We start from the raw sequence: 18,635 nt of genomic DNA on the forward strand, positions 1-18,635 counted from the left end.
TTGTATAGTTTCTAGTCTTTTGCATCTTGGTTGTTTGACTGCCCTGTTGGTGAGTCCTTCATTGATTCTCTTATGGTTCTTGGATTTACTGAGTATTCCTGCAAGAAAGTGAATCTCAGGGTTGTAGATGGTGGCAAATGTGTACTTTGATAATAAATTTACTGTGAGCTTTGAACAGATTTGTCAGGCAAGGTTTCCCCTTAAGAAAACTATGCTGACTTTGGTCTACTTCATTATGTGCCTCCTAGTGCTCTTGAAACCTCACCCTTAATGTACTTTTAACATCTTGCTAGCCACTAACATCAAGCTAACTGGCCTAGAATTTGCCTCCACCCCTTCTTGAAAGGTCACTACTAATGCACTCATAGTCTCTTTAGCTACCTCTTTCAGAACACTGGGGTATAGTTCATCTGGTCCTGATGACTTATCTGTCTTCAGACTTCGGCTTCCCAAGCTCCTTTTCCTTCGTAATAGTGCCTATACTCAATTCTATCACTCTTGATTTTTCTGGCATACTGTTGATGTCTTCCACACTGAAGGCTGGTGCTCTTCATGGACACCCCGCTCTGGTCTTCTGCCTGCTCTGGATCTCTTTATTGTTAGTTGCTGACGGGACATCAACCATCTCGACTTCACCCACCCTGTTCCAATTCCAACCTCACTCCTTCCGAACACACTGCTCTCCGCTCCCTCCGCACCAATCCCAACCTCACTATAAAACCCGCTGATAAGGGGGGAGCTGTTGTTGGCTGGCGTACTGACCTTTAACTGGCCGAGGCACAGCGACAACTCTCTGATACCTCCTCTTATTTACCCCTTGATCGTGACCCCACTAAGGAGCACCAGGCCATTGTCTCCTATACCATCACCAACCTTATCAGCTCTGGGGATCTCCCATCCACTGCCACCAACCTCATAGTTCCCACACCCCACACTTCCTGTTTCTACCTCCTACCCAAGGTCCACAAACCTGCCTGTCCAGGTAGACCTATTGTCTCTGCTTGCTCCTGCCCCACTGAACTCATTTTTGCATACCTTGACACTGTCTTATCCCCCCTTGTTCAATCTCTTCCCACCTATGTTCGTGACACTTCTCATGCTTTGAATTTTTTAAAATGATTTTAAGTTCACTGGCCCCCACGGCCTTATTTTCACCATGGATGCCCAGTCACTATATACCTCCATCCCCCACCGAGATGGTCTCGAAGCTCTTCGCTTCTTTTTGGATTCCAGACCTAACCAATTCCCCTCTAACACCACTCTCCTCCGTCTGGCAGAATTAGTTCTTACTCTCAATAATTTCTCCTTTTGGCTCCTCCCACTTCCTCCAAACCGAGGGTGTAGCCCTGGGCACCTGTATGGGTCCCAGTTATGCCTGCCTTTTTGTTGGCTTTGTGGAACAGTCCATGTTCCAAGTCTATACAGGTATCCATCCCCGTCTTTTCCTTCGCTACATCGAAGACTGCATTGGCGCTGCCTCCTGCACGCATGCTGAGCTCGTCGACTTCATTAGCTTTGCCTCCAACTTTCACCCTGCCCTTAAATTTACCTGGTCCATTTCCGACACCTCCCTCCCCTTTCTTGATCTTTCTGTCTCCATCTCTGGAGACGGCCTATCTACTGATATCTACTATAAGCCTACAGACTCTCACAGCTACCTGGACTATTCCTCTTCCCATCCTGTCTCTTGCAAAAATGCTATTCCCTTCTTATAATTCCTCCGTCTCCGCCGCATCTGCTCTCAGGATGAGGCTTTTCATTCCAGGACGAAGGAGATGTCTTCCTTTTTTAAACAAAGGGGCTTCTCTTCTTCCACCATCAACTCTGCTCTCCAACGCATCTCTCCCATTTCCCGCAGATCTGCCCTCACCCCATCCACCCGCCACCCCACTTGGGATAGGGTTCCCCTTGTCCTCCCCTACCACCCCACCAGCCTCCAGGTCCAACATATAATTCTCCGTAATTTCTGCCCCCTCCAACGGGATCCCACTACCAAGCATATCTTTCCCTCCCCCCCCCCCCCCGCATCTGCTTTCTGCAGGGATTGCTCCCTACGCGACTCTCTTGTCCACTCGTCCCCCCCGTCCCTTCCCACCGATCTCCCTCCTAGCCCTTATCCTTGTAAACGGAACAAGTGCTACACCTGCCCTTACACTTCCTCCCTCACCACCATTCAGGGCCCCAGACAGTCCTTCCAGGTGAGGCAACACTTCACCTGTGAGTCGGCTGGTGTGGTATACTGTGTCCGGTGCTCCCGGTGTGGCCTTTTATATATTGGTGAGACCTGACGCAGACTGGGAGACCGTTTCGCTGAACACCTACGCTCTGTCCACCAGAAAAAGCAGGATCTCCCAGTGGCCACACATTTTAATTCCATGTCCCATTCCCATTCTGATATGTCTATCCATGGCCTCCTCTACTGTCAAAATGAATCCAAACTCAGGTTGGAGGAACAACACCTTATATACCAGCTGGGTAGCCTCCAACCTGATGGCATGAACATTGACTTCTCTAACTTCCATTAATGCCCCTCCTCCCCTTCTTACATATTTAGTTGTTTGCCTGTTCTCCATCTCCCTCTGGTGCTTCTCCCCCCCCCCCCCCCCCCCCTTTCTCCCGAGCCCTCCCGTCCCATGATCCTTTCCCTTCTCTAGCTCTGTATCACTTTCGCCTATCACCTTTCCAGCTCTTAGCTTCATCCCACTCCCTCCGGTCTTCTCCTATCATTTCGCATTTCCCCCTCCCCCCACTACTTTCAAATCTCTTAGTATCTTTCCTTTCGGTTAGTCCTGACGAAGGGTCTTGGCCCGAAACGTCAACAGTGCTTCTCCTATAGATGCTGCCTGGCCTGCTGTGTTCCACCAGCATTTTGTGTATGTTGTTGTTTGAATTTCCAGCATCTGCAGATTTCCTTGTGTTTGCTGGTACAAAGTACTTGATCTGTTTGTCCACTATTTCTTTGTTCTCCATTACTATCTCTCCAACATTATTGTCCAGTGATGTCTGGTCTTACCTCTTTTTTTTTGTTCTTTATATATCCAAAAGAGCATTTGGTATCCTCTCATATTATTGCTAGCATACCTTCATATTTCATTCTTTCTCTTGTTGCTTTTTTTATTTGCCTTCTGTTGGTTGTGGTTTTTTAGAATTTCCCAAAATCTTCTAGCTTCCCATTAATTTTTGCTATATCGTATGCCCTTTTGCTTTTGTGCATTCTTTGACTTCCCTCATCAACCACAGTTGCCTCATCCCAGTTTTAGAATACTTTCATTTTGGGATGAACCAATCCTCCATCTTCCATATTACTCCCAGAACCTCTAGCCATTGTTACTGTCATCCTTGCCTGTGTCCTCTTCCAATCAATTTTTGCCAGCTCCTCTGTGGTTACCTTTACTCAGCTGTAATACTATTACCGTACATATGATTTTAACCTTTCCCTTTCAAACTTAAGGGTGAATTCTATCATTATGATCACTGCCTTCTGAAGTTCCTTTAACTTAAGCACCCTAATCAAATCTGGGACATTACATAAAATGCAATCCAAAATGGCCTTTTCCCTAGTGAGCTTGACTGCAAGCTTCTTTTAAAAGCCATTTCATAAATATTCAATAAATTCTTTCTCCTGGTATCCAAAACCAACCTGATTTTCCCAATCTGCCTGCATGTTGAAATATCCCATGACTATCATAACATTGCCCTTTTACAAGCCGCACAACTTCATACTTGGCCGAATTCTAACTATCCGACAAGATGATCTGTCTTATATTTGTTAACTGTGTATTCAAATATAACCCCTTTAATCCTATATTCAAACCTTTTTCAGTTTTGTCTCCTTATTATCTGAAGTTAAATCCTTATCCCTTTCTCAACTTTTTCTCTTATTCTTTGTTCCGGAGGCTTTAGTAACCTCTCCTGAACTCTTCTTCCCATTTGCTTTATCCAGTAAAAGTTGAAAACAATAGGACTTTGGGAAAGGACATCAATATTCTTGTTAAAGTGATTAGTGGGAAAATACAACTAAAGCTATTAAGTTTTTCAAGATGTTTGCTGTATTCCTATAACCTTAAGATGGGGCAGGCTGGCCCAAGATGTACTTTCTAAATTTCAAATAGAATAGAATAAGTCTCATTTTCATAAATGACGGATCTTTCAGAAAACTTGTTCAATTAAATTGCCTTTTAAAATTTATTCCTTGCTTCTGATGCAATGCACAGGATAATTTAAACACTATGAAATATAATCTTGAATCTTTCCACTTGTGCAAGTGTGAAGCATCTATCTTCACTGAATCAGCAGAGTTCAGTTTCAGTTCCTTTGAGGGAAGATGGAAATTTAAGACCTTATCACAGAATTGACAAGTATTTCAAATAGTTATTACTTCCTTGCTGCTTTCCCAAGAATTTGAGAATGTGGGAGAATAAAAATTAAGAGATTAGCAAATGATATTTGGCATAAACTCTGTTCCTAAGTCATGGTTGGGTGGTGTATACATCAGGAAACTGTTAAATTTAGTTAGTTTGATATGTCAACGTTCTGTAGAGTGCTTCTTGATTTTTATTTTTCATCAAGTGTGTTATACATAAGAAGTGTATCTACCAGCTTTAGAAGTTACCCAAGTCTTTCAGTTGAATGTTACTTGACCCTGCCACATCAAGAAATGTGATATAAATTTTCATAAATGTAGGTACTTTCTGACCGCATTAGCAGCTTTCAAAACACATAACATAGGAATAACCACATTTGATTTGCTATGTTCAGAGTATTTAAGTGTGAAACTTTAAAATTGACTTTGATGAGATAGGTACTTTATCGATCTATAAGGAAATTACTGTTGCACAGTAGCATTACAAGTACACAGATATACAAGATATTAGAAGAGGAGTAAGAAAGAATTAAAAAAAAAGTTGCCTTAAAAATAAGATGTACAAGATTTATGTCAAAGATTACAAGATTTCCAAGTTCATACTGGTAAGATAGATTATGGTAATTCTTGCACTTTTACAGTAATGGGTGCACATTCCCACCATACAGACAAGTATTGCTGGTAGTATTGCACAGGGTGTCTGCAATCAGTGTGGTAAACAGGTTAATAAGTCTAATGGGGGGGTGGGGGGTGGTCATCACTTCTTCAGCTATAGGTTGAGTCGTTTATACAGCCTAATGGCGGAGGGTAAGAATGACTTTGTATCACAGTCTTTGGAGCAGCACAGTTGTCCTAGTCTATTACTAAAAGTGCTCCTCTATTCAGCCATGGTGGCATGCGGAGGGTGAGAAACATTGTCCAGAATTTCCAGTATTTTCTGTAGAATCCTTTGTTACAGGAATCAAACTGGACACATTGGAGGTTGTGGTAGAACAGAGTCAGCCTTTCTAATCAGTTTATTGAGCCTGTAGGCATCACCTGTGATGCCATTACCCCAGCACATCACCGCCTAGAAGTTGGCAATGTGGTTGGCACCACCTACTGTCAACAACATATTGGTAGAATATTGGACGCAGATGTCAATATCATTGGTTTTATTCACCATTTTAAATTTTCTTCAGAAGATGTAAAATAGTATGGTTAAAAATTACGTCAGTTGATTGGGTACAGGGGCAATCATGCAATGGATTTAATAATAAGTGATAAAGCTGTTTTGTTTGCATAGGTATGCAAGTCTTTATTTCTGCTGTGCAATTGAGGACCAGGACAATGAGCTCATAACACTTGAGATTATTCATCGTTACGTTGAACTTCTAGACAAGTATTTTGGAAGTGTGAGTTGAAATATTTAAATTCATTGAACATCTGACATCCGCCTTCCTTAACTGCAGTTTATCCCTGTATGTATTGTGTGGTGACTTTGGTAAAGAAAAATCTTAATACAAAGCATTAATATAATACTGGAGGAACAAACTATGTCAAACAGCATATATAGATGGGGATAATTTCATGCCAAGATCCTCATCAGGACTATTTATTCCCCTCCATAGATGCTGGCTGACTTGCTGAATTCCTCCAGCATTTTGTATGTGCTGCTCAAGATTTTCAGCATCTATAGAATCTCTTATTTAATCTTAATTCACAGCAAGGTTTTCATCAAATTTCTCACAATCCAACATCAGAATGGGTACTAGGAATAATTTGCAGGGCAGATAGCAAATGTGGAGAGTGAAGCAATCTGTTTCAAGTCACTGACCACTCATCAGAACAATCATGCTCATTTGTCTCTCCATTGATGCATCTTCTTCTTAGATCATTATGATGAGTTATTTAAAGCAGGAGAGTTGACTAGCAGACTAGTTGAGTAATAGCCTGACAGTCTTGCTCAAGGAATCGCGTTGTACAGACAATGTACCAGACTCCCTAGTCACAATTCTTGGACTACTGTGTTTCACTGACTGGAAAGAGCCTTCAAGGCAGTTGGTACAAGTATTAATACCTTATTTATTACCCTAGGGTGTCCTCATGCTGTGCAATAGAGGAAGAAAGAAACTTCCACCATTCACTGAAATACAAACTTTACCATAGTAATTGTATCTTGCCCAACATGACTTGCACCAACACGGAGTGAAATTGGTGGAACTTTGAAGGACGTAGTTGCTAGATTAGGTATGTGGCAATTGATGAAGATAACAGCAGAATCTACCTGACACTGTCCTCTTTGACTAAATATGACAGTACTAATAGGAATGGTTATCATTTGTATTCTTCACTTTCTGTCATGATTGAGCCAGGAAAGTGACCCTACAGTGAAGAATGCTGCATCTTCCATGTATAACAATTAAGTTTCAATTTGCTGGAGGTGTTTTTTTTTCTCTCTTTTGCCGGTGGAACACAATGTATCCAAGAATTGTGATAGTGGAGTCAGGTATGTTGTCTGTACAGTATGATTCTGTAAGTAAGACTTGTCAGGCTATTGGTCATACATTTCTGTATTCACCATAAATAATGAGTGGCAAAATGATTGCTCAGGTAATGGGTCAGGTCAAAACTCTGCTGTCCTGTGAAATATGTTTCTATTTCTCAGGATTAAATTTGCATTCATGTAACTCAAGCTTTCCTGCTGACTGAAACTGTGATCAAACTTGGTATCAACTGCAAACTTTACCATCCCTTGCTCTAAATCATTAATAGCTATTGACAAAGAAAAGTTCAGGATACTGAGGTGTGCCACTGTACCAACCTTGTTGTTTCATAAATACCTGCCATCAAATTGTCTTTAAATTCCTACTGTTAGTATTTTTCCTTGGATTTTCTTTTTTGATTTGCTTGTCAAGTTGGGATTATATCAAATCCTTGCTAAAATTCATGCACCCAAACAAAAATTAAATCATATTTGTCAGGTATTACCTTCCTTTAACAGATCCTTGTTGACATGCTCTTCTTAATGGATGTTTATATTGTTCGTGTAGATTGCAATAATTTATTCATCACTGAAGTTAACTAATTGCCTATAATTGTCTTTTGCCTTTGTCTTTAGCATCCACATTTTAGAATTCTTCTAGATGTTCAGCGTTATTTCTCTCTTAGCTAGGGAAGATTGAAAAATTACATCTTGAATCTTCAATTTTTTCCCATGCTTTTAACTACCTGGAAATAATTTAATTTGATTTATCTGCTTTCAAAAATGCCCGAATACTTTCTCCATGGAACTACTTTTGGAAGTAGTTACTATGTTTCTCACATATCATTTTTCGCAATGTTAAAAAAAAAAGTAAAATATAACAATGTTCATTGTAATTATGTGCTTTTACATGCACCCTAGAAATTTTATATTTTTATTTGGTGCTGTGTGAAATATCTGATGTGATCATATACAACTATTTAAATTTGTAACTGTTTGAATAGAATAAATGAATTACTGAAATTAAGTAACCTGGACTGAGTTCTAAATATAGTTACATTATAGTATCTACATTTGGGTAACACATTTGTCTTTATTTCCGCTTTTTGAAGGTCTGTGAGCTCGACATTATCTTTAACTTTGAAAAGGCTTATTTTATCTTGGATGAGTTCCTGTTAGGAGGTGAGGTTCAGGAGACATCAAAGAAGAATGTACTCAAGGCAATCGAACAAGCTGATCTGTTACAAGAGGTAAGATTTAAAGAATGTGCTTGCTGGGAGAAATTGTCACCTTTAGTACTAACCCGAATTTGAAAGTAAGATTTGGATTGCTGAGCACCATCTTTGTTAATCCCTTTGTTTGGATTTGTGATTTGTGCATGATTTAAAGCTACATGTTTGTCTTGTGACAAAATATGGAGGCACAAGTAGAATTTATTAAAATTCTTTGTATATGTGTAAAGGGACATGAGTCTTTGCATGCTTTTCTAGATTAGTCAACATTTGGTGTTATTCATTTGTCTGGGTCTGATTAATCGGAGCCATTGGACCTTCAGATGAATGCAATTGTCCTTGGGGGTGAAGTCTCGTTATGAAACAAACAATAGATTGTACTTTTGCCTTTACGTCTGCCGCTTTTTATTGTCTTTTCACTAAGAGCTTTGCTTTTTTTGGGTTTGACATATTAATTTAGTTCCTCTGTAATTAATCTCATTTTGCTGTGTTGTCCCAGTGTTGAAATTTGGGAGAGTCAGATTCCCAGATATTCTATATTCTGTGCCATTGAGTAGAGCTACAACTTTCCAGCAAATCAGTCATCAAGGCAACTTGGTAACTAATCATAACTGCATGCCTTATGCAGAGTTTAGACCCTTCTGTAGTGCAGTCCCTTAGTTATTACTGCGAAATTTTTGCATGAAAACATTAGAAAAGTGGACTGCAGTCTCATTACTTACTGTCTGCCTGTTGAGGCATAAATATTCTGCTTGTCCCAGAACTGTGACAAGTTCCGTATCTCATCTATCATTCTTCCTATGCAGCACCAGCTTCATTGTAACCTGATTAGTGCTAGAAGCTTAATGATTTTGACTTGCTTCTGCTTGCTGAGCTCCAAGGGTTCCACTCTACTGCTCACCCCATATTCTCTTAACTCATCCTCTTTCTTTGCCTTTGGCCATTATTGATCTCTAGTTGACTTGGATTGATACAAATACTTCATGACACTATTCCAAGATGAAAAAGGATCTAGTGCTTTCCCAGTGTATATGACGAATAAACTCTTCTCAGGCTTCTAGCCAGGTTCGGGTATCAATTATAACTGATGAAGGTGGCAGAGTTTGTCATTGAAACGTCAATTATAATTGATACCTGTACCCGGCTGGAAGCCCGACAAGAGTTTTTTCGCTATTCCAAGATATTTAATTGAATTGACTTTTATTTACATGAGGAGTAACAATTTTACATCTCCATATAAATGTGCAATTTGTAGTAATATGTAATAAATAGTAAGTACAACAGGACAGTCAGTATAACGAAGAAGTTCAGTTATCAGCATGAATTAAACAGTCTGATGACTTGGTGGAAGAAGCTGTCCCGGAGCTTGTTGGTCCTAGCTTTTATGCTATGGTACCGTTTCCGAGATGGTAGCAACTGGAGCAGTTGTTGGGGTGACTCAGGTGTCCAAAGATCCTTTTTACATACCTGTCTTTGTAAATGGCTTGAATAGTGGGAAGTTCACATCTACAGATATGCTGGGCTGTCCGCACCACTTTCTGCAGAGTCCTGTGATTGAGGGAAGTACATTTCCCATACCAGGCAGTAATGCAGCCAGTCAGGATGCTCTCAGTTGCGCTCCTGTAGAAAGTTCTTAGGAATTGGGGGCCCATACCAAACTTCCTCAACTGTCTGAGGTGACAGGCACTGTTGTGCCTTTTTCTCCACACAGCTGGTATGCACAGACCATGTGAGACCCTTGGTGATGTTTATGCCGAGGAACTTAAAGCTGTTCACCCTCTCAATCCCAGATCCATTGATGTAAATAGGGTCTAGTTTGTCTCCATTCCTGCTGTAGTCCACAACCAGTTCCTTTGTTTTTGCGACATTGAGATAGAGGTTGTTTTCTTGACACCAGTCTATCAGGGAAGGTTTCTCTTGTGTCGAATCTTGAGAATTACTGCTGTACTGCCTGGGGGAGTTTGTTGCACGGTGGTTGGCATATTTCTTGCATATCAGTGATTTTTTTTTTGTTTTATGGCAGTTAAAGATGTGAAAGCATAATTTCACAAATGCACATGTTTTAAAATGGTGGGCAGTGAATAAAGGCCTCGCAAGTAATAGTCAATCCTGACCTTGGGTTAGTATTGTTAAAGATTGATACAAATATGCGAAAGACTACAGATGCTGAAAAATACTCAGCAGGTTAAGTAGCATATGGGAAGAGTGATTTAGAAGTTAATGTTTTAGCACTCGTACTGGAGAGGTTGTTTCTTTTTGATCTAAAAGTTTCTCGACTCTTGGATCACAAACATTAAACTCTTGCTTCGTGAAGTATGACTAGCATAAAGGTAGCTTGAGTTTCTGGTGTCAGATCCTTGTGAGGGACTACAACAAAGTCCATAAGCTTAAAAAAGGAAGAGAAATTTGTTAAATCTAGATATTTAATCTTAATTCAAGATCAAATTTATTAAATCTTATCCATTGGATTTGATATGCCGGTCTTTAATTTTAGACCAGAGTCAAACCTATACAAAATTAAATGATAATATAAAGTTAACAGCTACAAGAACTATTTGCGTTCATACTTGCCTTTAACAAAGACACTGAAGAACAGGTTAGGAGGCAGATTTTGGAAAGGTCCAAAAATAACTGAGTTGTTGTCACGAGTAATTTCCAAATTCCTGAAGATTGATTGGTGCCTCTTTAGTGCAAAAGGTTTAGATGGAGTGGAATTTGTTAGGTGTTTTCAGAAAGGATTGCTGACACAGTGTGCAGTTAGATGGACAAGAGGGAAAGCCATACTGGATCTGGTGCTAGGAAACAAACCAGGTTAGGTGTCAGATCTCTCAGTGGGGTGATCATTTCAGAGTCAGTGATCACAACCCTGACCTTTACCATAGACTTGGAGAAGGACAAGCAGTATGGGTAAGTATTTTATTGGGGGAGGGTTAATTTTGATGATGTAGGCAGAAACTTGGGAGCATAAAATGGAATGGATGTATTTGGGGGAAATACACAATGGTATTTCTTTACTCGGAGAGTGATAGCTGTGTGGAATGAGCTTCCTGTAGAAGTAGTAGATGCCAGTTCAGTTGTCATTTAAGGTAAAATTGGATAGGTATATGGACAGGAAAGGAGTGGAGGGTTATGGGCTGAGTGCGGGTAGGTGGGACTAGGTGAGATTAAGAGTTCGGCACGGACTAGGAGGGCCGGAATGGCTTGTTTCCATGCTGTGATTGTTATATGCTTATGTGGTTATATGGAAATGTGCAGGTTGTTTAGAGAGCGATTGCTTAGGGTTTTGGATGTTTGTCCCATGAAGCAAGGAAAGGATAGTGGCCTTAGAGAGCCATGATTGATAAGAGATGTGAAACATGTAGTTAAGAGGAAGAAAGAAGTTTATTTGAGGTTTAAGAAACAAGGGTCAGACAGTGTTTTAGTGTTTAAAAGGTAGCCAGGAAAGAAGCTAAAAATGGACTTTGGTGAGAAGGCCTTGGCAAGTAGGATTAATGAAAAACCCTAGGTTTTCTACATGTACCGTAGATTCCGGATTTTAAGCGGCTACTTTTTTCCCACATTTTGAACTGCTTTGAACTTTGCGGCCTTTAATATGGAGCGGCTAATGCATTATTTTTTTTCATGCCGCCTCGTAAACATTTTGCCTCGTAACAGTAGACCAATAAAATTAATGAGTAGTTCACAGAGGTCCAATGAAATTGTACGATAAATCAAGCGCACTTTCACAATTAAATTATTGTAAATCAGTCATTTGTACTCGCCCTCATCAACATGGAAAACACTCGAAGAAAAGCATTGTGCTGCCTTTATGGCAGTTATTTAGTTTATAATATTTTCGCTTAGTAATTCATTTTCTAGTTAAAGTTAGAAGAGTTTTAACTATATTTGTTTTCTGTACTACATCGCGGGATGCTATGATGTCACACCCGGTTTCGCCGCGTCTTGTGGGATACCAGTTTGCGATAAACGGAAAGGAGGGGGGGAGCGGCGGAGCCAAAACGCTGCTTTTAAGTTAAAGGCGATCAATAACTTTTCCTGGTAGGCTGCAGTATATATATTTTTTACCAGTCGTTAGGAGATATTGGAATGTTGTTCAGTAAAGAAGTATACGCAACGTATATTTAAAAGTAGCCGCGTTACGGGCACGGTTCGAAAAAAAGCATTTGCAATATGTATTTGTTTTTGTTACCATATGGATTTAATTAAAAGTTTAAAAAATCCTCACGTGTAATATCTTTCTGTGTAAATATCTCATATTACAACGTGGGACACCTGCGGCCGAAAATCCGGTGCGGCCTAAAATCTGGTGCGGCCTTTACAAGTAAAAAATTGATTTTATTTCTAAAATTAGAGCCAGCGGCTTTTAATCAGGTGCGCTCTGTAGTCCGGGATCTACGGTATATGAAGAATAGGAGGATGACTAGTGATGGGAGGGCTAATCAGCTATACAAGAGGAAATATGCCTGGAATCGGAAGAGGTAGAGGAAGGCCTCAATGAATACTTTGCTTCAGTATTCACCAGTCAGAGGGACATTGATGTGAGGAAAAGTCTGATATCGTAGAACATGTCGATTTTAAGCAAGAGAATGTGCTGGAAGTTTTGAAAGACATTAGGGTAGATAAGTCCCTAGGGATTTACTCTAGCTTACTATGGGAAGTGAGGGAAGAGATTGCTGAATCTTGAGATGATACTTGCATCTTTACTGGGTACAGGAGTAGTAACAGATAATTGGAGTGTGGCAAATGTTATTCCTTCATTCAGGAAAGAAAAGGGATGACCCTGGGAATTGTCACAGCAGGAACCTTGCACTCAGTGTCAATAAGACCAAGGAACTGATTGTGAACTTCAGGAAGGACATGTCAAGGTAACACACCCATCCTCATTGAGGAGTCAGCAGGGGAAAGGGTGAGCAGGTTCAAGTTTCTGGGTGTCAACATCTCTGAGGATCCATTTTGTGCCTGACATATTGATGCAATTATAAAGAAGGCTATATTTGAAGAGATTGGTATGTCACCCAAGACTAGCAAATTTTTACCTATGTACCAGGGAGCGCATTCTAACTGGTTGCATCACCATCTGGTATGGAGGGAACTCTGCATGTGATTGGGAGAAGCTGCAGAAGGTCATAAACTGGTGCCTTATTGCTAACAATCGGAGTCATAGGAGCCTGAAGACATACACTCAGCGACTTCTCAGCTATTGGATTTCTGAATGGACGATAAACTCATGAACACTACCTTTAGTATTTTTTTTACCTCTCTTTGCCCCACTTATTTTTTTGTAAGTACTTATTGTAATTTACTTATTATTTATTTCACTGTACTGCTGCTATAAAACATGAAATTTCACAACTTATCCTAGTGATATTAAATCTGATTTTTGAATAATAGAGCATTGAGTCTTACTTCAGTGGTGGGCAAATTATGGGAGAAGTTTCTCAGAGACATGATTTATGAGCATTTGTCAAAGCATAACCTGATTAGAAATAGTCACCCCTTGGTGAGGGGCGTATCATGCCTAGTGATCCTGCTTGAATTAACTGAGGATGTGATAAAGCACATTGATGAAGGTAGAGCAGAAGGTGCAGTGTATCTGGAATTTGCTAAGGTGTTTGACAAGATACCACAGACTCATTCAGAAAGTCAGGAGGCATGGGATCCAGGGAAAGGGAAACATGGCTGTGTGAGTTCAGAATTAGCTTAGGTGGAGGGTGGTATAATGTGGAGCATCTTCTGCCTGGAGGTTGTTAACCAGGGGTGTGTTGGATCAAAACACCATAAGACAGGAGCAGATTGTTACCCCTTAGTAATAATAATCAGTCAGGCACAGAAAAAATCTGTATTTATTGAGAAGTACCTTTATTGTCTCAGCTATAAAGCACATAAATTTACACAACCAACTACCTGTGTGCATACCTACCAAGTATCCCTGACCCTCCTGAACAGGTAATACCCGGGAAAGGAGTCTACGTTCTGATGTGGAGTCCTCCATGTTGATGATGGTTGGTCTCCGGAGAGGTGTTGCTGCTTGAAAAGGAAGGTGTTGGTGCTGTATAAAATCATCTATTTTTATACTTTTCCTTATCACGTCAGTTTTGTTGGCTCAGTCATCTGACTGACCTGTGTCAAATACTCATTTGATGTAGCCCAGGGCTACAAGCAGTATTGTTCTATGGCCTTCATGCCATAGGTGACTACTTTTGCTCTTTGACTCTGACTGTTTCAAACTAGTCAAACTGGGTGACAAAGGCACTGGGCCTAGATGAAGAAATTGCTTTTGCCATTTTATATAAACAGGTTCTTATGATTAAGATATCCAAGAGCAAGAATCAGTTCATAAAACAGTTCTCAATATGGCATCTGCAAGGACAGTCTCAGAAAATGAGACTGATTCCTTTCCTGTTTGCTGATTGTCTTTCTTTCTGTTCAACAAGGCTTAGGCCATTCAGCCCTTTAGGTCTGCTCCATCATTTCATTATGACTTATTTTCCTTATCAACTCCATTCACCTGGAGTCAACCTGTAGCTGGGGAAGTGATGAACCCCCTCCTCTTGGACTGTTTGAGGTAACTTTTTCTAGACTTTTTACTTCTCTTTTGATATTTGTACATCTGTGCGCTTGTAATACTACTGTGACACTGTAATTTCCTCAGTGAAGTATCTATTTATTTTGTAGTCTTCGCAAAGTGAATGTTGACATTGCATTTACCTTCCTTGCCACCAACTTAACCTGCAAGTTAACCTTTGGAGAACCCTCCATAAGGACTCCCAAGTCCCTTTTCACCTGCATATAAAAATGGAAGAATATGGATATTGTGTAGGCAGAAGAGATTATTTAGCCATTGATTATTAATTTAATTGGTTAGGCACAAATTTGTGGGCCAAATGGTTTGTTTCTGTGATGTACTATTCCATGTTCTAACTCTAATTTCTGAATTTTCTCACCCTTTAGAAAATAGTCTTTGCCTTTAAACCTACTGAAGTGCATGACCATACAGTTACCAACACTATCTGCTTTTTTGTCCATTCTCCTAATCTTTCCACGTCCTTCTGGAGACTCATTGCTTCCTCAACACAACTTGTCCATACACATATCTTCAAACTTGGCCACAAAGCCATCAATTCTGTCATCCAAATTATTGACATATAACGTGAAAAGAACAGTTTCCAACATTGACCCCTGTCAAACAGGCAGCCAACCAGGAAAAAAAAACTCTTTGCTTCCTGCCAGTCAGCAAATCTAGTAATATTTGTATTTTTCCTGGGATACCATGGGCTCTTGTACTGTTTAGCAGCCTCATGTGTAGCACCTTCTCTAATTGTGCTATAAGATCACCTACCCTATTCTGTATACTGCATGTATTCAAATATAACACTTTGAGTCCTGTATTTATCATCCTTTTCATTTTTATCCCCATGTTGCACTTCAGTTCGGGGCAAAGAAGTGGCAGATGGAATACAGTGTGAGCAAGTGTATGGTCATGCATATAAAATGAAAGAGTTGACTATTTTCTGAATGGAGAAAAAAGTACAAGAAACTGAGACACAAAGGGATTTGGGAGTCCTTGTACAGGATTCCCTAAAGGTTAATTTGCAGGTTGAGGCTGTGGTGAGGAAGGCAAAAGTGATGCTAGCATTCAATTCATGATTCCAGGATTGAATGGCTAGTCATATGAAGAGCATTTCATTGATCTGGGCCTGTGTTCACTAGAACAATTGATTAAAAAAAATATATTGCTCCCAATCTGGAGCTTTATAAAGAGAGAGTTGAACTTCAGATGCAACATAGTTTGTTATTAACATCCCTGATTGAAAATCAATTACTTAGAACTAAGAGTCAATTTTATATACATGGTGATAAGTCGTGTAAATTATTAGCTAACCAATTGAAAGTTGCTTTGATGAAATGTCAGATTAATAAAGTTCATAAATGGGATGGTATTTTGACAGTTGACCATGATGAAATTAACAAATCTTTTCAAGAATTTTATACCAATCAGAACTTCCTGATGATCCTAACATAATGCATGAATTTTTAAGGAAATTGAATATTCCAAAATTATCAGTTGATGAACGTTTAGCATTACTGAAGAGGAAATAGCAATTTTTTCGATGAACTCTGGTAAAGCATCTGGTCCGGATGGGTATACAGCTGAATTTTTAAAAATCTTTTTCAGATTTGCTTTCTCCTTGATTATTTAGAATTTTTAAAGATGCTTTATTTGTAGGTAAATTACCACAATCCTATTAAGCATCTATCTCTTTAATTCGTAAAAAAGATAAAGATCCCACTGAATGTGCATTATACAGACCTATATCTTTGTTGAATGTGGATTCTAAAATCTTTTCCAAAATATTAGCAATTAGATTGGAGAAGATATTGCCACAAATTGTCTCCGAGGATCAGACAGGATTTATTAAAAATCATTACTCACATTTTAATGTTAGGAGGTTAATGAGCATTGTATACACTACTTCATCTAATACTCCAGAATGTGTTATTTTGTTTAATGCTGAGAAGGCGTTTGACAGACTTGAATGGGAATATTTATTTAATATACTTGAGAAATTTAATTTTAGCCCAAAATTTATATCTTGGTTTCATTTGATATATCATACACCTTTGGCTGGCTGTATTTACCGATAATCAGAGATCTTTTTCAAGATACTAAACAGGGCTGTCCTTTAAGCCCTTTACTATTTGATATTGCCTTGGAGCCCTTGGCAATCGCTCTTCGTGATTCACCCAATATATTTGGCATTATTTGTGGGAATGGGACGCATGAAGTATCACTATATGCAGATAACCTGTTACTATATATCTCTAACCTAGAGAAATCCATTCCTGCAGTAATAACACTACTTGTGAAGTTTAGTAGTTTTTCTGGTTATAAATTGAATCTTAAGAGTGTGCTTTTCCCATTAAATAAGCAAGTTCCAATTTATAGACAATCACCATTTAGATTGGTTACTGATTATTTATTTGGGTGTTAAAATTACTAAGAAGCATAAGGATCTATTTAAAGTTTTTTTACCCTTAATTGATCATGTTAAACAACTGTTTACTAAATGGTCCCCATTGTCCTTATCTTTGGTCGAATTAATGCTATAATTAAAGATTATTTTACCTAAATTTCTGTATCTATTTCAGGTGGTATCAATTTTCATCCCTAAATCAGTTTTTGATATTATTGATTCAAAAATTTCTTCATATATACGGCAGAATAGAAATCCTAGGTTAAGTAAGAAATATTTATAGAAATCAAAAAAAGAAGGCAGTTTGGCTTTGCCGAATCTTAGATTTTATTATTGGGCAATTAATATTTGATATTTAACGTTTTGGACACAAGAGTTGGATGAAACTCAATGTCCACGATGGACGAACCTCGAGTGGGAGTCTGTACAGGGGTTTTCATTGGCTTCTATTTTAGGGGCTGTGCTTCCCTTTGCACTTACTAAATTGAATAAACAAATGATAAATCTAATAATTAACATACAATACGAATATGGTTTCAATTTTGTAAATTTTTTGGATTGAATAAATTTATCCTGTCAAGTTCTAATTTTTTCTTTCAATCATCTAGAATTGATCAAGCTTTTATTTTATGGAAAACAAAGGGAATAACATGTTTTCGTGATTTATTCATGGATGTTTTATGTCTTTTGAACAGTTGTCTAATAAATGTAATTTGCCTAAATCACACTTTTTCAGATATTTACAGATTAGACACTTTCTGAACGCTACTTTACTTACCTTTCTGATATCACATCAAATTGAAGTTACAGAAAAAAATTTTAAGTTTAAATCCATATCAGAAGTGTTTAATAGCATTTATTTATGATTTAATTATAAAAATACGCTTAGGTACTTCTGATAAAATTTAGAATGAGTGGGAAAGAGAACTTCAGATATCTTTATCTACAGAGAAGTGGGAGAAAATTCTTCAACTAGTGAATACTTCTTCAGTGTGTGCCAGACATGCTTTGATACAATTTAAGGTAGTTCATAGGGCTCGTATGTCCAAGGATAAGTTGGCTCGCTTTTACTGCCATATAAATCCTGTTTGTGATAGATGTAATTCTGAAGTAGCTTCCTTGACACACATGTTCTGGTTTTGCCCTCTTCTAGGAAAATATTGGAAAGATATTTTTGATATTATTTCAGTAGTTCTGCTTGTTGATTTACAACCTCATCCTATTACTGCAATCTTTGGACTACCAGTGGTAGACTCCAGTCATTTATCCTCATCAGCTTGTCATCTAATTGCATTTGTTATATTAATAGCCAGAAGATCCATTTTACTTAAATGGAAGGATTCCAATCCCTTTACCACATTTCAATGGTTTTCCCAAACGATAGCATGTTTAAACTTGGAAAAAATTAGGAGCGGAACTATGGATCCTTCGGTTAAATTTGAAGAAACTTGGAGGCCATTTATTCGATATTTTCATATGATGTAAGTTGACCCTTTCTGAATCCTCTTTTAGTAATTTTTTGTTCATATATAGAGGAGCAGAGTTAACGACAAATTATAACTTTAGCTGATGAAATATGGCAGCCCAATCTTTTTTTTTAG

At 38.8% G+C, this 18,635-nt stretch overlaps 1 protein-coding gene across 4 annotated transcripts in view; it reads left to right on the forward strand.

The window, feature by feature from the left end:
• Positions 1 to 18,635, forward strand: part of LOC140728036 (AP-1 complex subunit sigma-2) — a 75,483-nt gene that overhangs the window by 23,171 nt on the left and 33,677 nt on the right. For all 4 annotated transcript variants that reach the window (XM_073046157.1, XM_073046154.1, XM_073046155.1 and 1 more), the window contains exons 3-4: positions 5,649 to 5,757; positions 7,940 to 8,077. In XM_073046157.1, the coding sequence (XP_072902258.1) occupies positions 5,649 to 5,757; positions 7,940 to 8,077 (247 nt within the window). The remainder of the gene's footprint in view (positions 1 to 5,648; positions 5,758 to 7,939; positions 8,078 to 18,635) is intronic.

Source organism: Hemitrygon akajei, chromosome 5 (genome assembly GCF_048418815.1).
Source record: "Hemitrygon akajei chromosome 5, sHemAka1.3, whole genome shotgun sequence".
Classification (NCBI taxonomy): Eukaryota; Metazoa; Chordata; class Chondrichthyes; order Myliobatiformes; family Dasyatidae; genus Hemitrygon; species Hemitrygon akajei.